This window comes from Caretta caretta, chromosome 20 (genome assembly GCF_965140235.1).
Source record: "Caretta caretta isolate rCarCar2 chromosome 20, rCarCar1.hap1, whole genome shotgun sequence".
In the NCBI taxonomy this organism is placed as follows: domain Eukaryota; kingdom Metazoa; phylum Chordata; order Testudines; family Cheloniidae; genus Caretta; species Caretta caretta.
In genome coordinates this window covers 11,735,822-11,755,562 of record NC_134225.1, presented here as the reverse complement: position 1 = coordinate 11,755,562, position 19,741 = coordinate 11,735,822, and the positions used below count along the sequence as shown (strand labels likewise).

Genomic DNA, 19,741 nt, shown 5'->3' with positions numbered 1-19,741 from the left:
GGTGCGACTCAGTTACAATGTTATATAGAATGGGTCAGGATCATCACCCTAACAAGAGCACACTTGCACAACAGACACAAACTCAGAGATATACACCCCCACATGGAGACCCGCTCCCCAGAGTTGCATACACTGACACGCATTCAGACAACTATCGCCCAAAAGTGCGTGTGTCACCAAGTGGGAAATGACTTTTCCATGATCACCATCACTCAGTTCCCAGATATGGGAAAAGGACCCAGGAGTCCTGACTCCCAGGCCAGATCTTTTACGCCATGTCGTCTCCCACAACAAAGGATGGTTATTCCCTCCCACACCCTGGTAGATTCTTCCCATCCTAGTCCAGGACTAAAGTAGTCTGGAGTAAGATCTACCTGCTAAAATGCACCAAATGCTAATGTAGTTAGCAGTTGCTGCTCCTAACACAACTCTTTGGATGAAGGCAAGAGAAACCTGCCATAAACCCAGCTCCATTACCTCCAGGATGCTTCTTACTAAGCCTTTCTCAAGCTTGCTGGGCTGCATGCAGTTGCCTGTAGATCTTCATTTACCAATATTATAGCTTCCAATCTGCCCAAACTTGCCTTAAAAACCAAAGTCATCAGAGACCGATGTAACTGGCAACATGGTTGGAAATCTGTATCTGGAGGCCTGAAAGAAAGCATGTGGCTAAGCAGAACAGCGTTGGCCACAGCAGCAGTTAGCAAAAACACCCCATGCAACTAAATGAAAGCATCAAGAAGTCTCAGGTACCAGCTTCTGCCGACAGGCACTAAACAAATACACTAGTGCTTGACCAGCTAAACAGCCTCAATGGGGGAGCAGGGTGTCCAGGGCCTGTATGTACAGATCAGCCACAGAGTTCACTTTACAATGAGCACGGGAAAGAGAAACAACAGAGAGGCCTGATCTGCCAGTCCTGGTGCAGCTAGCCCCTGCACAGTTGTCAGTAGTCTGAACTCACTGAGACCTTCAGCACAAGCAGCAGGGGTTTCTATTGCTTGAGTTAAAGGAGTTATCCCATTACCTGGGGCAGTAGCAGACTCATCGCCTCAGCGTCCAGCTGCTAGAGGGGGACACACAACCCTTTGACCAGATAGGTTACACTCGCATGCCTAATCCTCCAAATGAGGTCAGTTTGGGCACCAACTCCTCCTCCCCACACAAACAACCCAAGCTCAGAATGACATCACAGCACTGGACTTTCGATTGGCTGAGCTTGTCTCACATGACTCTCAGAAGCCCGACATTCAGAAGGAGAACAGGGGTGAAATTGCAGTGGCAGACAAGACCCAAGGTGTCATGGATGGAGGGACATTGGCAGTGCCCATGGCCACAGAGAGAAAGATACCCACAGTCACCTGTGTCTCCATCTCCATCTCCTCCTCAGAGCTGCTCAGGGGGCAGGACTGTGGAATTCCTGGCTCGCTTGTAACATCTACTGCCATCTTTGAAGTATGCCATTTCTTTTATATGCACTTGTAAAAGAATCCATCCCAAAGGTATCACTAGGGACTTCAGGATGCATCTTACTATAAACCCAAATACAGAACACTAGGGGCTCCAATGCCCACAAGTAGCTGCTGTCTTTGGGGCTTCAGTTGGAGTTATGGCTAAAAATGAAAATGAAGTTAGTGGAAGCTAGGGGAGTTCAGCATCTCTGGAAAACAGGCACAAGGTTGGGCTCCCAAAGACTGTGACACCCATTATTAGTGGACACTTGGAAAAGTTGGGCCTAAGGAAAAGAGCCAACCAGTCAAATCCAAAGACAGCAAGAGAGATGATCACACATCCTGGCCCAAGGACAAGCTCAAGTGCCATTGGACAGACACACCCAGTGAAGAGCTGCCAAAATCTTAACAACTGGTTCCCTCCTCACCCCACGAGGGGGTCGTTGCCCACCCCCACCCCCCAGGACTCCTGCCCCATCCAACCCCCTGCGTTCCTTGATGCCCCCCCCCAGGACCCCTGCCCCATCCACCCCCTCCCCTGTCCCCTGACTGCCCCCAGAACCGGGCAGGAGGGTCTCGTGGGCCACCGTAGTGGGTGCCCACCCCACCCCTAAGAGCCAGAGGGACCTGCTGGGGGTGAGGTGGGGAGTCCCGGAGGTGCTTACCTGGGGCAGCTCCCAGGAAGCATCTGGCAGGTCCCTCTGGCTCCTAGGGGCGGGGGAGCTCAGCTAATGGGGGAGCAGCCGCTCCCTGCACTGATCACATCAAAAGTGGTGCCTTAGGTGCCGACCCCGTGGGTGCTCCGGGTCTGGAGCACCCACGGGGAAAATTTGATGGCTCCCTGCCCCACGCCCAGTCCCAGCTCACCTCTGCTCCGCCTCTGCATCTGCCCCTGAATGCACCACCCCGCTCTGCTTCTCCGCCCCCCCCGCTTCCCACTAATCAGCTGTTCGCTTCCCGCGAATCAGCTGTTCGGCGGGAAGCCGGGGAGCGCTGAGAAGCAGGCAGCGACTTCGCAGTCAGGCTGAGGGTGGCGGAGGTGTGCTGCTGGGGGGGAGCGGTTCCTCTGCCCCCTCCCCCCCCAGTTACTTGCTGTGGCGCGGGCGGCCCTCCTCGCGCCCCCCCACCCCAGCTCACCTCCACCTCCCTGGGCCTGAATGAGAAGCTGCCACCTGCCTCTCAGCCCACCCCAGCTTCCCGTGCGAACAGCTGATTCGCGGGAAGCCTGGGGGGGGGCGGGCGGAGAAGCAGAGCGGGGCGGTGCGTTCAGGGGAGGAGGTGGAGGTGGAGCAGAGGGGAGCTGGGGCCGGGGGTGGGATGGGGCAGGGAGCTGCCGGTGGGTGCTCTGCACCCACCAAATTTTCCCCTTGGGTGCTCCAGCGCTGGAGCACCCATGGAGTCAGCGCCTAAGGCACCACTTTTGGCCAGTTAAATTTAGAAGCCCTTTTAGAACCGGTTGTCCCTTGCGGAACAACTCGTTCTAAAAGGGCTTCTAAATTTAACAACCGGTTCTAGCGAACCAGTGGGAACCGGCTCCAGCTCACCACTGGACACACCCCACCCATAAAGAGACAGTTCTCAGCAAGCAGGCCAGCTCCAGATGCCCTTTGTTTTATCTGTTCAGATCTCCCCATGACAAAGCTTGCTCTTGCTCCAAGCTTCCCAAATAAGCTCAGAGATAGGCTAAGACTCAGTTTGTTGTTGCAGGTTTGTCCCTACCCCTATAAGACAGCTATGGGGAGAAGATGTACATACCTGGATCTCCTGAGTTCAAATCTCAGTTCTGCTTCTTGGGCAAATCACTTTGTGTCTCACTTTCCACATCTGGAAAAAGGGCTGATGTATTCTCCTACAGCCCACAGAGGGTTAAAGGGCTGCAAGGTGCTATAGACATACTGGGTGTGATTTTGAATAAGGAGAACAACTTTCTGCATGAACCAACCTCCTCAGCATTAATTTAGTCTCTGGCAAAAACGTATCTCCTTATCCTAGTAAAGATGCTAGTTCCAACACAGCCCATCATGTCACAGGCTCCCCTGCACATAACTGGTGGGAACAAGTACCACCCTTGGTCAAACACTCTTGCTGCACCTTTGAGTGCAAAGTTATGGCCCAGTTCCATGATCAGCCTCCAACACCGAGAAGTAAAAGCAGCAGCTGCCCTGTAGCAGGGCAGGCTTTTGGCCAGTGCTCAACGAGGAGCGGGGGGTTTGTTCTTTGCCAAACTGATCTAGTTTTTCCATTTCACACTTGAAAGCTCTGATGGCTTCAGTTTCTAGCCCCCAGGCAAAAGAAGGAAACTTTGGAAGTGACATACCACCCTGTGCCAGGCCTGAATTCACTCCTACAAGAGTCCAGTACAGGCAGATTGGAAACACAGGAGATTCTGCTCCAGGGAAATGTCACTGCTGCTCAGAATGGGAATGAAATCCTCACCTCCTCTTCTAGATCTCAGCCCCCAAAATCCAGCACTGACCCCGTTTGCCCCACTTCCCTCCTGAGATTGGTCCTGCTCAGTGCAACCACTGTTCAGGATGAGGGGTCATGCCCCCCAAATGTTACTCTCCTGTCATAGAATCATAGAATCATAGAATATCAGGGTTGGAAGGGACCCCAGAAGGTCATCTAGTCCAACCCCCTGCTCAAAGCAGGACCAATTCCCAGTTAAATCATCCCAGCCAGGGCTTTGTCAAGCCTGACCTTAAAAACCTCTAAGGAAGGAGATTCTACCACCTCCCTAGGTAACGCATTCCAGTGTTTCACCACCCTCTTAGTGAAAAAGTTTTTCCTAATATCCAATCTAAACCTCCCCCACTGCAACTTGAGACCATTACTCCTCGTTCTGTCATCTGCTACCATTGAGAACAGTCTAGAGCCATCCTCTATTATTGGAACCCCCTTTCAGATAGTTGAAAGCAGCTATCAGATCCCCCCTCATTCTTCTCTTCTGCAGGCTAAACAATCCCAGCTCCCTCAGCCTCTCCTCATAACTCATGTGTTCCAGTCCCCTAATCATTTTTGTTGCCCTTCGCTGGACTCTCTCCAATTTATCCACATCCTTCTTGAAGTGTGGGGCCCAAAACTGGACACAGTACTCCAGATGAGGCCTCACCAATGTCGAATAGAGGGGAACAATCACGTCCCTCGATCTGCTCGCTATGCCCCTACTTATACATCCCAAAATGCCATTGGCCTTCTTGGCAACAAGGGCACACTGCTGACTCATATCCTGCTTCTCGTCCACTGTCACCCCTAGGTCCTTTTCCACAGAACTGCTGCCTAGCCATTCGGTCCCTAGTCTGTAGCTGTGCATTGGGTTCTTCCGTCCTAAGTGCAGGACCCTGCACTTATCCTTATTGAACCTCATCAGATTTCTTTTGGCCCAATCCTCCAATTTGTCTAGGTCCTTCTGTTTCCTATTCCTCCCCTCCAGCGTATCTACCACTCCTCCCAGTTTAGTATCATCCGCAAATTTGCTGAGAGTGCAATCCACACCATCCTCCAGATCATTTATGAAGATATTGAACAAAACCGGCCCCAGGACCGACCCTTGGGGCACTCCACTTGACACCGGCTGCCAGCTAGACATGGAGCCATTGATCACTGCCCGTTGAGCCCGACATGGTGCCACTCAAAGTGGTTCGCAGAGAGCAGAGCTTCAGGTGCAAGCTTTAGAGCTGGAGGAGCAGCTTCAGTTTCAGGTAACAATCTTGAGCTGGGACACAAGCTCCAGGATCTCTGGGGTGATGTCGACATTGCAGCTTGGAGCGAGCTTCCCAGCACAGGTAGACACACTTGCACTAGCAGGGTTCAAGGTAGCATGCTAAAACTAGCAGTGTGGACGTTGTGGTTCATGCTGGAGTTCTGGCTCTGAAGCCTAGAGGGTCGAGAGGGTAGCTTGGTGATCTCTGTGCAATGGAATGTTGAACCATACTATACTGTTCAGCCACTAGGTGGCACTGTGTGTAAAATATGGAATGTAAATGAACCTCAGCCATAGCTGGCAGATCATTAAAGGATCATATGACGAATACATCAGCTGAGTGTAAGCAAACTCTATAACCAGTCTATGTCTGGTACAAAGGAGCATGACATGGTGTCAGGAGTAAACTAAGAAGAGAAACAGAATAAACAGCAAAAGGTTGCATACACAAAGAATAAAGCTATAAAGGTTGCAGGATCTCATCTACACGCCATTCTTCAATTACCAGAGAACTTTAGCTTTGACAAACTTTCAAAATGGACAGAGAATATTTTGCAAAATTTTGCATTGTAAACAAACTTCAATAAGAAATTGGAGATATACAGGTAACTTATTCAATTTATACTATGCAGAAACAGGCAGAGCATATCTTTAAATCATTTGACTTTACTGAAGACAGTCACAAAGATGACTATAAAAGGGTTCTGGCTATGTTGATGCATACTTTACACCTTAGAGAAATGTGGTTTATGAAAGAGCATATTTTCACTAGAGAATTCAAGAACCAGGGGAAAATATTAAATCTTATATAAGAGCTCTGAATACATTGGCTGAAAACTGATTTGGGGAATGCAAAACATTAAAATATCAGAGACAGGCTGGTTATTGGGTTAACAGATAAAAACTTTTCACTGTGGCTACTATTTAAGAAAGAGTTAACCCTATCTACAGCTAAACAGATAGCAAAGCAGTCAGAATTAATCAAACAGCAAGCAGGAGCAACCCAAGAAACCTGAAACTAGCGTAGAAGCTATAAACAGACATTGAGCGTTAAAAGTCATCATAAAACCTGCTAGGCAAGGAAAGAGAACTCCCAGACTAAGAGGGACAAATTCCAGCCTAGACATACAAAGTGCAGAAAAAAGTCATATTCCAAGATATGATGTATGTCCAGCCAGAGGTGCATAGTAAAATAATTGTATGAAATATGGACATTTTGCATCTGTTTGCTACACCAAAGCACTCAGAAAGTAGAGTCATATTACAAACAATCGAGAGCCATTGTTTCTGGGATTGATCACTCATGATGATATAGAACCTGCCTGGAGAGTGAAACTGAACATTCACGGTAAGACCATTGATTTAAACTTGACTCAGGAGATGACATCACAGTCATCTCAGAAGGGACTTCAAGTAACTTTCAACCCCTCCTGGAGCTGAAGTTACCTGACATATATCTGACTAGACCTGGAGGTATACTGAACTGGATGGGCCTGTTCACCAGAGAAACAACTTACAGAAACAACAGGTTTGCATTCAGAGTGCATGTGATCAAAGGATCAAAGACCAAGAACCTTCTCAGCTGCAATGTGGCAGCCATGATGGACCTAAGGAGAAAGGTGGAAGAGCTCAATGAAGGGTTTGATGATATTGGACTTTTGAAAAGAGATCCAGTAGAAATCAACTTAAGAGACCATATTGAATCAGAGTGTACAAACACCCCTACCAGATAGACCTTGGAAGAGACTAAGTGCAGATTTATGCAAATTCAGAGAACATCATTACCTAATCATTATGGAGTATTTTTCCAGGTATTTAGAAATAATGAACTTAAAAGACATAACATGTTGCAGTGTTACCAAAAAAACGAAGTGCATTTCATTCATTTTGGTATTCTAGAACAACTAGTGATGGACAATGGACCATAATTCATGGTAGCAGAATTTAAGTAATTCCAAACAAAATATGATTTTGATCATATTAGCAACCCACATTACCCACAAATGAATGGAGAGGCTGAGAGAGCTGTATAGACAGCCAAGAAAGTCCTACAACAAGAATCATAGAATATCAGGGTTGGAAGGGACCTCATCTAGTCCAACCCCCTGCTCAAAGCAGGACCAATCCCCAATTTTTGCCCCAGATCCCTAAATGGCCCCTTCAAGGATTTAACTCACAACCCTGGGCTTAGCAGGCCAATGCTCAAACCACTGAGCTATCCTTCCCCCCCATTTCTTGCTCTTCTGAGTTACAGATCAACACCAATAGCAAGTACTGGCTATAGCCCAGCACAACTCCATATGAGAAGAAAACTCAGAACTATTGTTCCAACTTTGGAACAGAATATATCTCCAAAGTGGCCAGACATGAAGAGAGTAGCTAAATCTGATAAAAAGGCTAAAAGCACTTATGCACACTTTTACAACAGACGTCATGTAGAGAACTGCCAAGTCTAGAACCTGGTGACCATGTTCATGTCAAAAAGGATGGACAACTCCAGCTGTCGTAAGGAAAAGGAATTCAGCACCCAGATCATAAGTTGTTGAGATCGATGGTGGAGAGTTCAACAGAAACCATTGACATCTACAGTTTGCTCCTCAGAAAAAACAATCAACAGATTAAATGCTATAGATGGTAGATGCAGAACAAGAAGTAGACTCAAGCATTCCAAATTAACCACAGTCAGTCATTGCAACTAATGGACAGCCAGATGAGCAAGTTGTTACGTGTTTGGGTTGTGTAAATAGAAAACCAGTACAATCCAGAGACACTTAACAGAGTGATACCTACTGAACTTCAAAGACAGTATGATAGTGTAAATATTGTAAATGGCAGGAAAGTAGGACAAAGGGGGAGATGTAATGGAATGCTAAATTGTATTATATTGCTCAGCCACTCGATGACGATGTGTGTAAAAAACCTTATATAAATAGACTTCAGCCATACCTGGCAGACCACTGAAGGATATTGTGATCAACACATCTGGGAGTGTATAAGCAAGCCTTGTCACCAGTCCACATCTGGTACAGAGGAGCATGACATTCTGGTTACATAAAGTGCTCTTGAGCCAGTGATCAAAATTCTCAGTTTTTGAAAACCTGTTAGCTATTTTACAGCGTGCCAGGGAGTTTCTCAGCCAGTGACATGGTTTGTGGCAGATCCCTGATCGCTTCCAATCTGTACTCAGCCTCTCTCCCCTAATTGACAAGGCTGCCTGGCTCCTGATGGGTAGTGGGCAGGGAGGCTCCCATCCAGCTTTCTCGACCTGACTCCCAGCCAGGAGCAGGGTCTAGCCGCCCAGCTCTCCAGGGGAGCAGCAGGCAGCTGGGATCTAGCTGCCTGGTTCCCGCCATGAAATTGACAAGACAGCCAACCGCAGATGTAAGGGTCACATTGTCTACACAGCCATTGTGTCGCCCTAGCTATACTGACATAAGTCTTACACCTCTCATTGAGGTGGCATTATTATGTCAGCATAGAATGGCACTTACGTCGGCGGGGAGCACTTACATCGGTGGGAGGAAGACTGTAGTGTAGACACTGACATAATTAGGTTGACATAAGCTGCCTTATTTCGACCTAACTATATAGTGTAGACCAGTGGCTCTCAACCTTTCCAGACTACTGTACCCCTTTTGGGAGTCTGATTTGTCTTGCATACCCCCAATTTTCACCTCACTTAAACTACTTGCTTACAAAATCAGACATAAAAATACAAAAGTGTCAGAGCTCACTAGTACTGAAAAATTGCTGACTGTCTAATTTTTACCATATAATTATAAAATAAATCAATTGGAATATAAATATTGTACTTGTATATAAACAAGTCATTGTTTGTATGAAATTTCATATGTACTGACTTTGCTAGTGCTTTTTATGTAGCTCATTGTAAAACTAGACAAATATTTAGGTGAGTTGATATACCCCATGGAAGACCTCTGCGTACCCCTAGGAATACACATACCCCTGTTTGAGAACCACTGGCGTAGACCAGCCCTTAAGACTCTAGTCTGGTTTTAAAACAGGCTTTTCATGAAAAAAAGGAAACCATGTAAAACAACAAGGAAAAGAGAACTAGGACCAGGCCAAGAGGTGAATCAGACAAGGGAATAATATGAGATGTGAGCATGCTGTGGCTGGGGCCTGTGGATGGGCCAGGGCCTAGAGGGGGGTAGAGATTGTGCTACCACAGCAGCTGAGTGAAATTTTTTTGACAAATAGTTTATTCGACAAAAAATGCAGTTTCAGGTCAACTGAAAATATTTGTGAAATTGGGTAGAAGACAGTGAATAGTTCCAGCCAAACTAACTGAAATAAAATTCAACTGTTTGTTTTGAAACAACGTTTCATTTCAAAATTTGACTAGATTTATTAAAACATTTAAAAGGATATAAATTATGTGAAAACAAAACAGAAAATATTTCGCATCAAATGAAACATTTTGTTCAACACTGAATGATTTTGTGGGGTGGGAAGGGGGGATAGTTTAGTTCAGTCATCAAACTGAAAAATCAATTATTCACTCAGCTACATTTACCACACAGCTGGCAGAATCCCTAGGCCCCCTCTGGCCAGCTCCTCTCCTCTCTGAGCTTGGTTTCCTGGCCTCACATTTCTGGGAGGGGGAAAAAAACCAAAAACAAGGAGTACTTGTGGCACCTTAGAGACCAGGGATGTTGAACTGTTCTGCGACTGGTCTTCAACCTCCCTGGTCACTCATTCAGACTTAAAAGTCACAATTCTACAACAAAAAAACTTCAAAAACAGACTCCAACGAGAAACTGCAGAATTGGAATTAATTTGCAAACTGGACACCATTAAATTAGGCTTGAATAGAGACTGGGAGTGGATGGGTCATCACACAAACTGAAAACTATTTCTCCATGCTAATTTTCCCCCCCCCTACTGTTACTCTCACCTTCTTGTCAACTGTTTGAAATGGGCCATCCTGATTATCCCTACAAACGTTTTTTTTCTCCTGCTGATAATAGCTCATCTTAACTGATTGGTCTCCTTACCATTGGTATGCCAACACCCATTTTTTCATGGTCTCTGTGTACATATATCTTCCTACTGTATTTTCCACTGTATGCATCCAATGAAGTGGGTTTTAGCCCATGAAAGCTTATGCCCAAATAAATTTGTGAGTCTCTAAGGTGCCACAAGTACTCCTCTTGGTTTTCTTTTTTTTTTTTCTGATACAGACTAACATGGCTACCACTCTGAAATCTGATTTCTGGGAGAGTTTAGCACTTTGGTGGCTCAACTGCAGCTGTGTTCACAGCCCCTCCTATATGGGATGCTGTTTATCCAGTCCTATTGGATCCCCAGGCAGCAGAGAGCATCTCACAGGTGGGTTAGTCATTTGCTTAGTCTGAAGCCAGGTATAGAAATCCAATGGTCCTGAGCTCCTGCATGGCAGCACTTGCATCTACCACTCTGTGCTGAGCTCCTTCCCAGCTTCACCCTGATTTCCACTCATAGAATCATAGAAGATTAGGGTTGGAAGAGACCTCAGGAGGTCTTCTAGTCCAACCCCCTGCTCAAAGCAGGACCCACACCAACTAAATTATCCCAGCCAAGGCTTTGTCAAGCTGGGCCTTAAAAACCTCTAAGGATGGAGATTCCACCACCTCCCCAGATAACCCATTCCAGTGCTTCACCACCCTCCTGGTGAAATAGTGTTTCCTAATATCCAACCTAGACCTCCCCCACTGCAACTTGAGACCATTGCTCCTTGTTCTGTCATCTGCCACCACTGAGAATAGCCAAGCTCATTCCTCTTTGGAACCTCCCTTCAGGTAGTTGAAAGCTGCTATCAAATCCCCCCTCACTCTTCTCTTCTGCAGACTAAATAACCCCAGTTCTCTCAGCCTCTCCTCGTAAGTCATGTGCCCCAGCCCCCTAATCATTTTTGTTGCCCTCTGCTAGACTCTCTCCAATTTGTCCACATCCCTTCTGTAGTGGGGGGCCCAAAACTGGACACAATACTCCAGATGTGGCCTCACCTGTGCCGAATAGAGGGGAATAATCACTTGCCTCGAACTGTTGGCAATGCTCCTACTAACACAGCCCAATATGCCATTAGCCTTCACTATGTGACGTTACCCCAATTGCCCCACTCAATTGGATTCCCTTCCAGTTCTACACTTCAATGATTCTCTGCATCTGGAATCCATTTTCCTTCATGCGACTTTCTCTCTCCCCTTTTCCTCTCTCCCCCCATGTCTGTCTTACTCTTCTGGCTGAATTGGCCCATGTGTGGGGTCAGCGCTCTGCACAGAGCATCCCCCTCCCAGCACCTGTCTTGTGCGACACGGCCATGTCATGTGCTGGGATATTCTGTAATTCTTCTGTACATCCCCAGGGGGGTTTAGCCCCAATTGAGTCCCCTGCAAGGCCCTAGCCACTTGGCTGGTTCTGGGTTCACTCCCAAAGGTGAAACATTCACCTTGAAAAGCAGGCACTTTCTCCATTAATTTCATTGGGGTTCCCATTTTGCAGAAAAGAAATATCATGAACCACAAAAAGAGCCCAACATCAGTTGCAAAGGCCAGTGCAAGCACTTTCTCCTCCTCACTCTCACCACATGCTAAGGCAAGCAGAAGGCAGTGACACAAAAGGCAGCGCCCATCTGAAATCACCTCTAGGGGGCACCATTAGCACATCATCTCTGCCACACCAGCGAGCGGGAAGATTGTGAGCACCAGGTAAATGTGGCAGTGAGGTATGTATGCAGTGGCATGTTCCAGCCAATTTCAGCAGTATGGGCAAACACTGGCCCCTGGAGAAGGGATAGCACTTACTGGTTCACTTAGTGGGATATGTGCCCGCCGGGCAAAGCAGCAGAGTGGACATCTGCTCATCTGCAATGGGTGGGCATACTTCATTGATCCCATACAAGCCCTCCAGAGAACTGGTTGTTTCTGAAGGGATGTGAGCCAGGCCAGCCAGCAAACCTACCGCTACCATGCAGTGCTGCACCTCCGTTACCCATGTTTCACTGGGCTGTGTCCGTTCCAGGGCATCCTCTGCTTTGCTGGCAGTCCCAGCTACTGAGTCACTCATCTCCTGCTAGGGTCTGTTTTCTTTTGTATAAACCGATCCTCAGTGAAACATACTCTCTTGCTGAGCTAATGGAATGGACTGCAGAGCCCTCCAGGCCAGGCAATGAGCAGTGACTGACTGAGTGGATGCAAAAGGCACATGCTAGAGGGAGAGGACTCGGGGCTCAAACCCTAAGGGCAGCCTCTGTGCACAGAGGAGCACCCCTCTCCCCAGAATGGGGATGCTCAGGACGTACGATCACCCACTGTATTGCCAACACCAAGCACCCAAAACATAGGCCTCCAAAACTAGCTTAAAAATCATGAGACTCTAAAGATGTTGGGTTCTTTCCATTTGCCTTCTGGTTCCTGAGTACTGAGGGGGCACTTGGGTCATGTTTTCAAGCTGTTCTCTGCAGTCCAAAGAACTAGAAGTTAACTTTTTTTACAAAAGTTGAAATTCTCACAAAATCCCATGACTCCAAGAGCTGAAGCTTTAAGAAAAGCCAAGAATATGCAAATTGACAACATTGCACAAACAGAGCTTGTCAGTTCTTTGTTAATAAGGTAGAATGGGTATGGCTAAATGCTCATCCACACAGCCTTTGAGCTCTCTGACACACATACGTGCGCACACAGAATCCTGCATGCATGCAAATCCAAGCAGGTGGACTTCTCCTGCGTGTCCATGTCTAAGCAGATACACATGTACGAACAGGTACCTACACACTCATTGCACTAATATGTACACTAATAACCAAAGATGTGACACTGCGACCCATTGCTGATGTGTAATCCTGATTCATAAAGGGAATCCCATCAAAAGCAAGACGACTGCTTTGTAAGGCGGGTCCAAGCCTGTGAGTAAAGGATTGCTGGCTCAGGCCATAACAGTGCAGTTATGCCCAGACTTCTAGAGATATTTATGTGTTGCAGTGCTGAACACCACAATGCCCACATGCTCCTAAGCACCTAAATCCCTTTGAAAATAAGATTTAGTCTCCTAAATCATTTAGGCTTTGCAACACTGAGTGCTGCAATGCCTAAATACCGTTAAAAATCTGGACCTTACCGCTCTTGGTTCTAATGTGTGGATGGAGTTACTTTGGGTTTTAGGCTTTGCTTGCACTCCATAGTTAAGGATACAGGAGCTGTTTGATGCTACAACCATGTTTCCAACCTCCTAGGTAGGATCAGCCCAAAGGTGAGGTTTTTCGGTAGGTTTGGAAGAAATTGACAGTGTCTTTGGAGTTAGCTTGTGAAACTAGCTGCTTTTCTTTCTCACACTGCATGTTACACTGAGATAGCTGCTAGCCTGTGTTCCTCACTCAGAATTCATGGATGCCACATTGAGTGAGAACGTGGATCTTAGGCTAGGTCTATACTGTGTACCTTACAGCTGCATAGCTGTGCTACGGCAGTGTCATTGTAAGGTATGCAGCATAGCCACGCTTTATTAGCAGGAGAGCTCTTCTGCCACCAAAATAAAACCACCCCTAACAAAGTGCTGTCCACACCGGCGATTTTCTTCTGTAAACCTTTTGTTGGTCAGGGGGTGTTTTTTCACACCCCTGACCAATAAAAGTTTTGCCAATGAAAACTGCAGTGTAGATACAGCCTTAGATGGGTTCTTCTTGTAGAAAATGTACTGCAGTATCCTACAGTAAAAATCTAATACATACTCTAATGATACTCCACTGTTCTTCAAACCCCAGCAGTATTTTTAATAAGGATTGCAAGATGGTTTTGCCTGTTGTGGGGTTTTCTGCACCTTCATCTGAAGCAGATGGTACTGGCCACTGTTTGAAACAGAATATTGGGCTAGATTATTCATGACTTCTAGTCTGGCAAGTCCTATATTCCTATGAATATTAATGGTGATAGAACTGTACTGGTACAGCTGGCAATCTTAGCTGGCCTGCAATCCCATGTATATAAGACAGGGCTCCGTGGAGATGCACCTTTGCTCACTCATTGCCTGGGTGGTCCCAGGAGGAAGGTGGTCCCAGGGTAAAGGAGTCCAGAGCACAGCCTGGAGCCTGGACTGTGGGAGGAAATCAGCATGCTACCCAGTGAAGAAATCATGGGGAAGGAGTGGGAGAGGGAACTGGGAGAGGGAGGTTTGAGAGTAAGGGGATCTTAAGAGGAAGCTGGAGGAGTGAGACAGTACTAGGGGATGTGAAGAAAGGAGGGAAGAGAGCAGGCACGTCTGAAATGGAATGATAGATTCACTGGAGGATTAATGGGGAAACAGTCTTAATTTTCTGGCCAAACCACCTGATACAGGCCAGGGTTGTAAAAGGTTAATGCCCACTGTTCTAGGAACCTGTGTAACCTGATATTGTGCTGCAGTCAGCACAGGTCCTGGTTTTTATCCTGGAGTTAATCTGTGTTTGTCCAGACATTATTTGCCCAACAGTGCTGCATGTGCTATGGGCTCAGGTGGCATTGAAATGCCAGCACACAAGGGGGCAGAGTAAAAGTTGTCAGAGCAACCATGCCTCTCCATTTCCTGTTTCTGGGGGTGAAAAGCCCAACCTTGCCCTGAATATGTGATGCAAAGTAACAAACCCTGGTGTGGTGCCGAATCACTGTTCTTTGTAACCATTGGGGAGGAGGGGCAGGGAGGACACCAGGATAAAAATGATACTTGGTCCTTTTCCTCTCCAAGGAGGGCCATTATCCCTATTTTATAGATGGGAAAACTGAGGCTCAGAGAACTCAGGTCCCCTGGCAGCTAATCCAGTACCCCTGCCACTGGCTCCGTGCTGTGACCTCTGAGTTTAATGCTGTCAGGGGGAGGGAGCAGTGTATCAGCTCATCTGTCAGCATAGGCCCTTAAGACTCTTTGGCTCAAGGACAGACCCATAACTCACAGTAGTCAATGACCACTGGGTGAGGCTCTTAATGCACTTCTAAGATGACAGAGATATAAACAGACTATGCAATATGCGTGGAACCTAGCTTCATCCTAGAGCACTACCCACCGCAGGACACTGTACACCGTAGCTTCTTTGTAGAGTTTATGAGCAGCCTCACACTCATCAAGGCCTGGATCAATAATAAGTAAGAAGGATGCAAATTAAATATGTTTTAAACCCAAAGAAACAGCATGAAGACCACCATCCATACCACACCCAGTTCTCCTGCTGCTTCCTAACAGCTGGCATCAGGTTATTGCTAAAGTCCTCCATGCTTAGATACCACAGTGACGGTCACTATAGAAACACCTCTAAGAGAGAGACAGACTGCTGGGGAAGTGTTGGGGGAGGATAAGTGTTGGTACAATTATACACAGAAGGTGAGTTGAGAAGAGTATTTTGCCATTACCTTTGTTGCCCGTGCTCATCTGTCCGGCTAGAGCTGAGGACTGTGCCAGCTGGTCCCCCTCGACTTTCTGTCTCTCTCTCCCCCTTGTGCATCTCACACTGCTCAGTTATGGCAGCCCTTTAGTGTGGTCTGCACGCTGAGCTGCGAGGAGCCTGAGCCCTGCTCTCTACCTTTTTTTCTTCTCATGTAATTTCCATGATCAGTTTCAGAATGACAGCACCTGACCCTGTGCCGCCTCAGTCACTGGCTCACTCTCTAGCACGAGTGGGTTTATCTTGCATCCTTTTATTTTATGCTCTCACCCGGCTGGGGACCAACAAGTTTCAAAATAAAACAAAACTGCCAAAGAATGCTGGGTCTGCATTGTCTTTCTGCAGATAGTCTCAAAGAGTCACTGAGAATGGCCTAGTTCCATAACGTTCCTGCCAGCACTTTGGTCACTAGAATATTCAAGGAGTGTGAATTCAAGGTGAGCAGACACAGCCAAAGTGGATTTAGCTTTTTTAGCCAAGTGATTGTTTTTAGTGGGGGAAATGGAGGTGTTTTTATTATATGTATTATAGCAGCACCTGCAGTGTATCATGATGGCTGCTTCAGGTACACACATTAAAAGAGAGCCTCTGCCCTAACAAGCTAACAGTCTAGACCTGAGATTTCTAAAGCATCTACACAAGTCAATGGCACCCAATTCCTTTAAGTCCCAGCTCCAGTTACCAAGACTGAGGAAGGAAACATCAGTGACTTGCTCACACTCATACAGGAACGCTGCAGCAGAACCAGGATTTGAACCCAGCACCTTTGACTGCAAGCCCACCCTTCCTTTCAGCTAGTAGCCTTCTGCATTTGTGCAATATTCTCTCATATATGCTTCAAATTGACCTTCCATGAACATTCCTGCCAGTACATTTCTCCACTAGTATGTCAGTCAGTAGAAAGCAGCCCCATTAGAGGGCTGAACCCCCACAGAGCAAATGCACCTCTTTACATGAGTGGCTTGTTGAAAGAGAAAACTGTTGAGGTATTCTTCCAGCTATAGCACTGAAACAGCCTATCAGGGCTCTGTGAGCTGGGCAAGAAACAAGAAAATTCACATACCTTTTAAATGTGGGGAATTTGGACCAGCTCTTACTGCTCAGAGAGGCAGCACTGTTCAAACAATTCAATGAAAAGTCTTTTGCCCAATGTGCTTGCAAAAAATAATTGGCTCCTTATAATTGGCTCACTGTACACAAAGAGCTACTGTGTGCTTTCAGTCAGAGGAAATTTTATTTTAGGTTAAGGGAAAACAACAAAACAAGAAAGAACCAGTAAAGTTTCCATGAGAGAGCACTGTGTGCATCTTCTCTGTAACAGTCTGTGTCAACTCTGCCTCACAAAATGGCAGCTGCCCCTGTAGCTAGGTACTTACAGTGCTGCAGCAGCACAGGTACTCCATCTCCTCAAGAGGCTGTAGCTATATCGATGGCAGAAGGTCTCCTGCTGACATAGCGCTGTCTACACCGGGGGTTAGGTCACAATAACTACGTCTCGCAGGGGTGTGGATTTACCATGCCCCTGAACGAATAAGCGTGTAGTGTAGACCAGGGCATAGATTCCTTTGAAATTTAAGAGTGCAGAGCATAACAGTTATGTAGCTATGTACCCCACTTTTCCTACTATCCCAGTCCTCATTCAGCACTTCCTCTCTTCTGCATTATACGATTACATAGCACTTTATTGCAAATACGGATCTGCCAGGCAGACTCCAGCTGAAGTTAACATAAAGAGACTGCCCAGCCCATTGTATAAAGTGCAGGGGACTTAAAGCCAACCACCTCTGAACTTTGAGAAACTGGATCTGGATGTGAATTCTGCGACTAGCTTTCATCTCTAGCTTAAATTGCTCAAACACGTGAGTCCACAAGTTGCTACAGCCTGAGACAAATGAGTCGTGGAGCCCCCATCTATAATGGACACCAGATAACATTGCAGCATGCAATGCTGCTGGCACCAGACAGTGCATCCATTAGTGACCGCACAGCTTTTAAATAAAAGGGGAATCATGGGCCTTTGACCCTTGGGATCTGTCCATCCAGCTGCTGGTCACTGGCATTCTCTCCCTGCTCACGGTATTCCTGAGCATCACTGAGGCTGACAAAGAACTTGATATTAGGTTCCATTTTATGGTGCCATGAACTGTTTATATTAGTCACATTTGGCCAGCTCCTCTGCTAATTAAGCTAATGGGGTTGGGGAGGCTCCTGCATCTCAGGGCTATCAGGTGTCTATATTACTTTCTTGTACATGCTGGAACAAGACCCGTCTATACTCAGTGCAGCGAAGTGATCAGGATAAGACTCTTCCACGTCACATGCTGGGCACAGTGTTCACCCTTCTCACCTGTTGTTCACTTCTGGCTTTTCACTTCATCTTGTGGCCACTTTTGGACCCATAAGGAGTGGCAAACCCTAGCTGCAGCTGGCGCCTTCACCTCAAGGGCCCCTGGAGAGGAAGCAGTTTTGAGAGCAAGCAACATCTGTGATCAGAAAGCCCTTGGGGTTGAGAGATGGTAGCTATGGGCAGATGGCTGATAAAACAGTCTTCACCTCTCAATGGGGTCCAGTCGCTTACACTGCCTCCCATTCTAGACATCTCCCGTGGTGTGTTTCATTAATTGGATTGGCTTGTGGCTCTTGGTTTTTGCTGATTTTATGTTTTATTTGCTTTGATTCTAAAAAAGTAGGGGAAGGTGAAACAGGGACCACTGGCCTCTGCCATGTGGCTGGGCTGTAACTCTGAACCACATCCAATGACTGGGGCAGAGACATAAAGAGCAGTCACTTGTGGGCCTCCTGTTTGTCACCCTGTGTACGCCAGGAGTTGTGTGAGCTGTAAGCAGCAGGCTGGCAGCTTGCTCTGGCTGTTTGTTTGGTGACTGTTCTGCTACAGTTATTTTTAGCCAGTGACACCCAGGGTATTTCGCTTCAGGATGTCCGGTCTGAGCCTCTTTCTGGGAATCCCATGCGCTCTAATTGTAAACAGCCCCATTCAGTTGCTGTGAGAGTACAAGGCCCTGTTTTATTCAGCAGGGTTATCAGGTGTGAGTCAAACAGGAAGCCACTTGCTGCAGCAGACACAGGCTTCCTCAAGCTGGTATTATCAGAGGAAAAAATGGTCTCACTTAATTCAGTAAAACAAACCCAGCACCTCTCACCACTAAGCAAAGCTGAGTTAAAAGCAAACAATGCTCACAAATCATTTGTTATAGGGCATTCATGGCTGTTGATTTCAGTGGAAGGTAGGCATCTAACCTGCTTAGGCACCTTTCTAACTCTGGCCTTTAAGAGCCTAAATCTTATTCAAAGTCACTCACTTTGGAATAAAGAAAAGGAGTACTAGTGGCACCTTAGAGACTAGTTCTCCTTTTCTTTTTGCAAATACAGACTAACACGGCTGCTACTCTGAAACCTGTCACTTTGGAATGGGACTTAGGTGCTTCTGAAAATTCTGTCCTCTGTCTGCTATGTTCAAGAGCCCTGTGAAATCAGAAATATTTTCCCCCCGTAGGTACTTACAGACCAGGATCAAGTCACCCCATAAGCTTTTCTGCTATAAAGCCTTGTGTACTTAGTGAAATTGACCCACATAGTTATCCTGGAACAGCTAGTCCAGAACAGCTCTCTGTGTGAACACTATTCAGGATAGAAGTCACTTTTGTTCCAGACTAATTATTTTGCTTTGTGAGTGGAATAATTATTCTGTAAAGTCACTTTGGCCTGGATTCACAAAGGGACTTGGGTGTTTTGATGCTGAATGTTGCAATGTCTAAATTTTGGGTGCCTAGAAAAATCCCCATAGGAACACATTGTGATTTGCAAATCCTGAGACAGACACCCAGGCTCCCTATATGCATGTTAGAACCTGATTTACAAAAGCCAGCACACTAGGTGGTGACCCTGCTAAGCAAGCCAATGGGGGCCCCTGAAGAGCTGGCTGTGTACTAAGCAGTTAGTGCCTACCTTATAGGATTCAGAGCAGTGGTTGGAACACTGATATGGGATACACAGGATCAAGTCTTCCATCTAGGCTTAGCAAATCTGAGTTTTATTATTTCAACAGAGAGATATTTATTTTTAAGCATTTTTCTATTTTATCTATTTAAATTTTCATCATTGCAGAAATCATGGGAAAAATCAGACAATTGCTTAATACAGCAGATGTGATTAAAAAAA

General features: G+C 46.5%; 1 protein-coding gene across 6 annotated transcripts in view; it reads right to left on the bottom strand.

Moving 5' to 3' along the window:
- HDAC7 (histone deacetylase 7) overlaps positions 1 to 19,741 on the bottom strand; it is a 243,150-nt gene that overhangs the window by 171,245 nt on the left and 52,164 nt on the right. The window contains exon 1 of one of the 6 annotated variants that reach the window (XM_075121821.1): positions 17,910 to 18,003. The exons of 4 other annotated variants lie outside the window; for them this stretch is intronic. Coding sequence is in view for 1 of the 2 variants with exons in the window: in XM_075121818.1 (XP_074977919.1) it covers positions 15,531 to 15,549 (19 nt within the window). In the remaining variant the exon portion in view is untranslated. Of the gene's footprint in view, positions 1 to 15,530; positions 15,607 to 17,909; positions 18,004 to 19,741 lie in introns of those variants that run through there. One more of the 6 variants, XM_075121818.1, reaches the window with a different exon arrangement.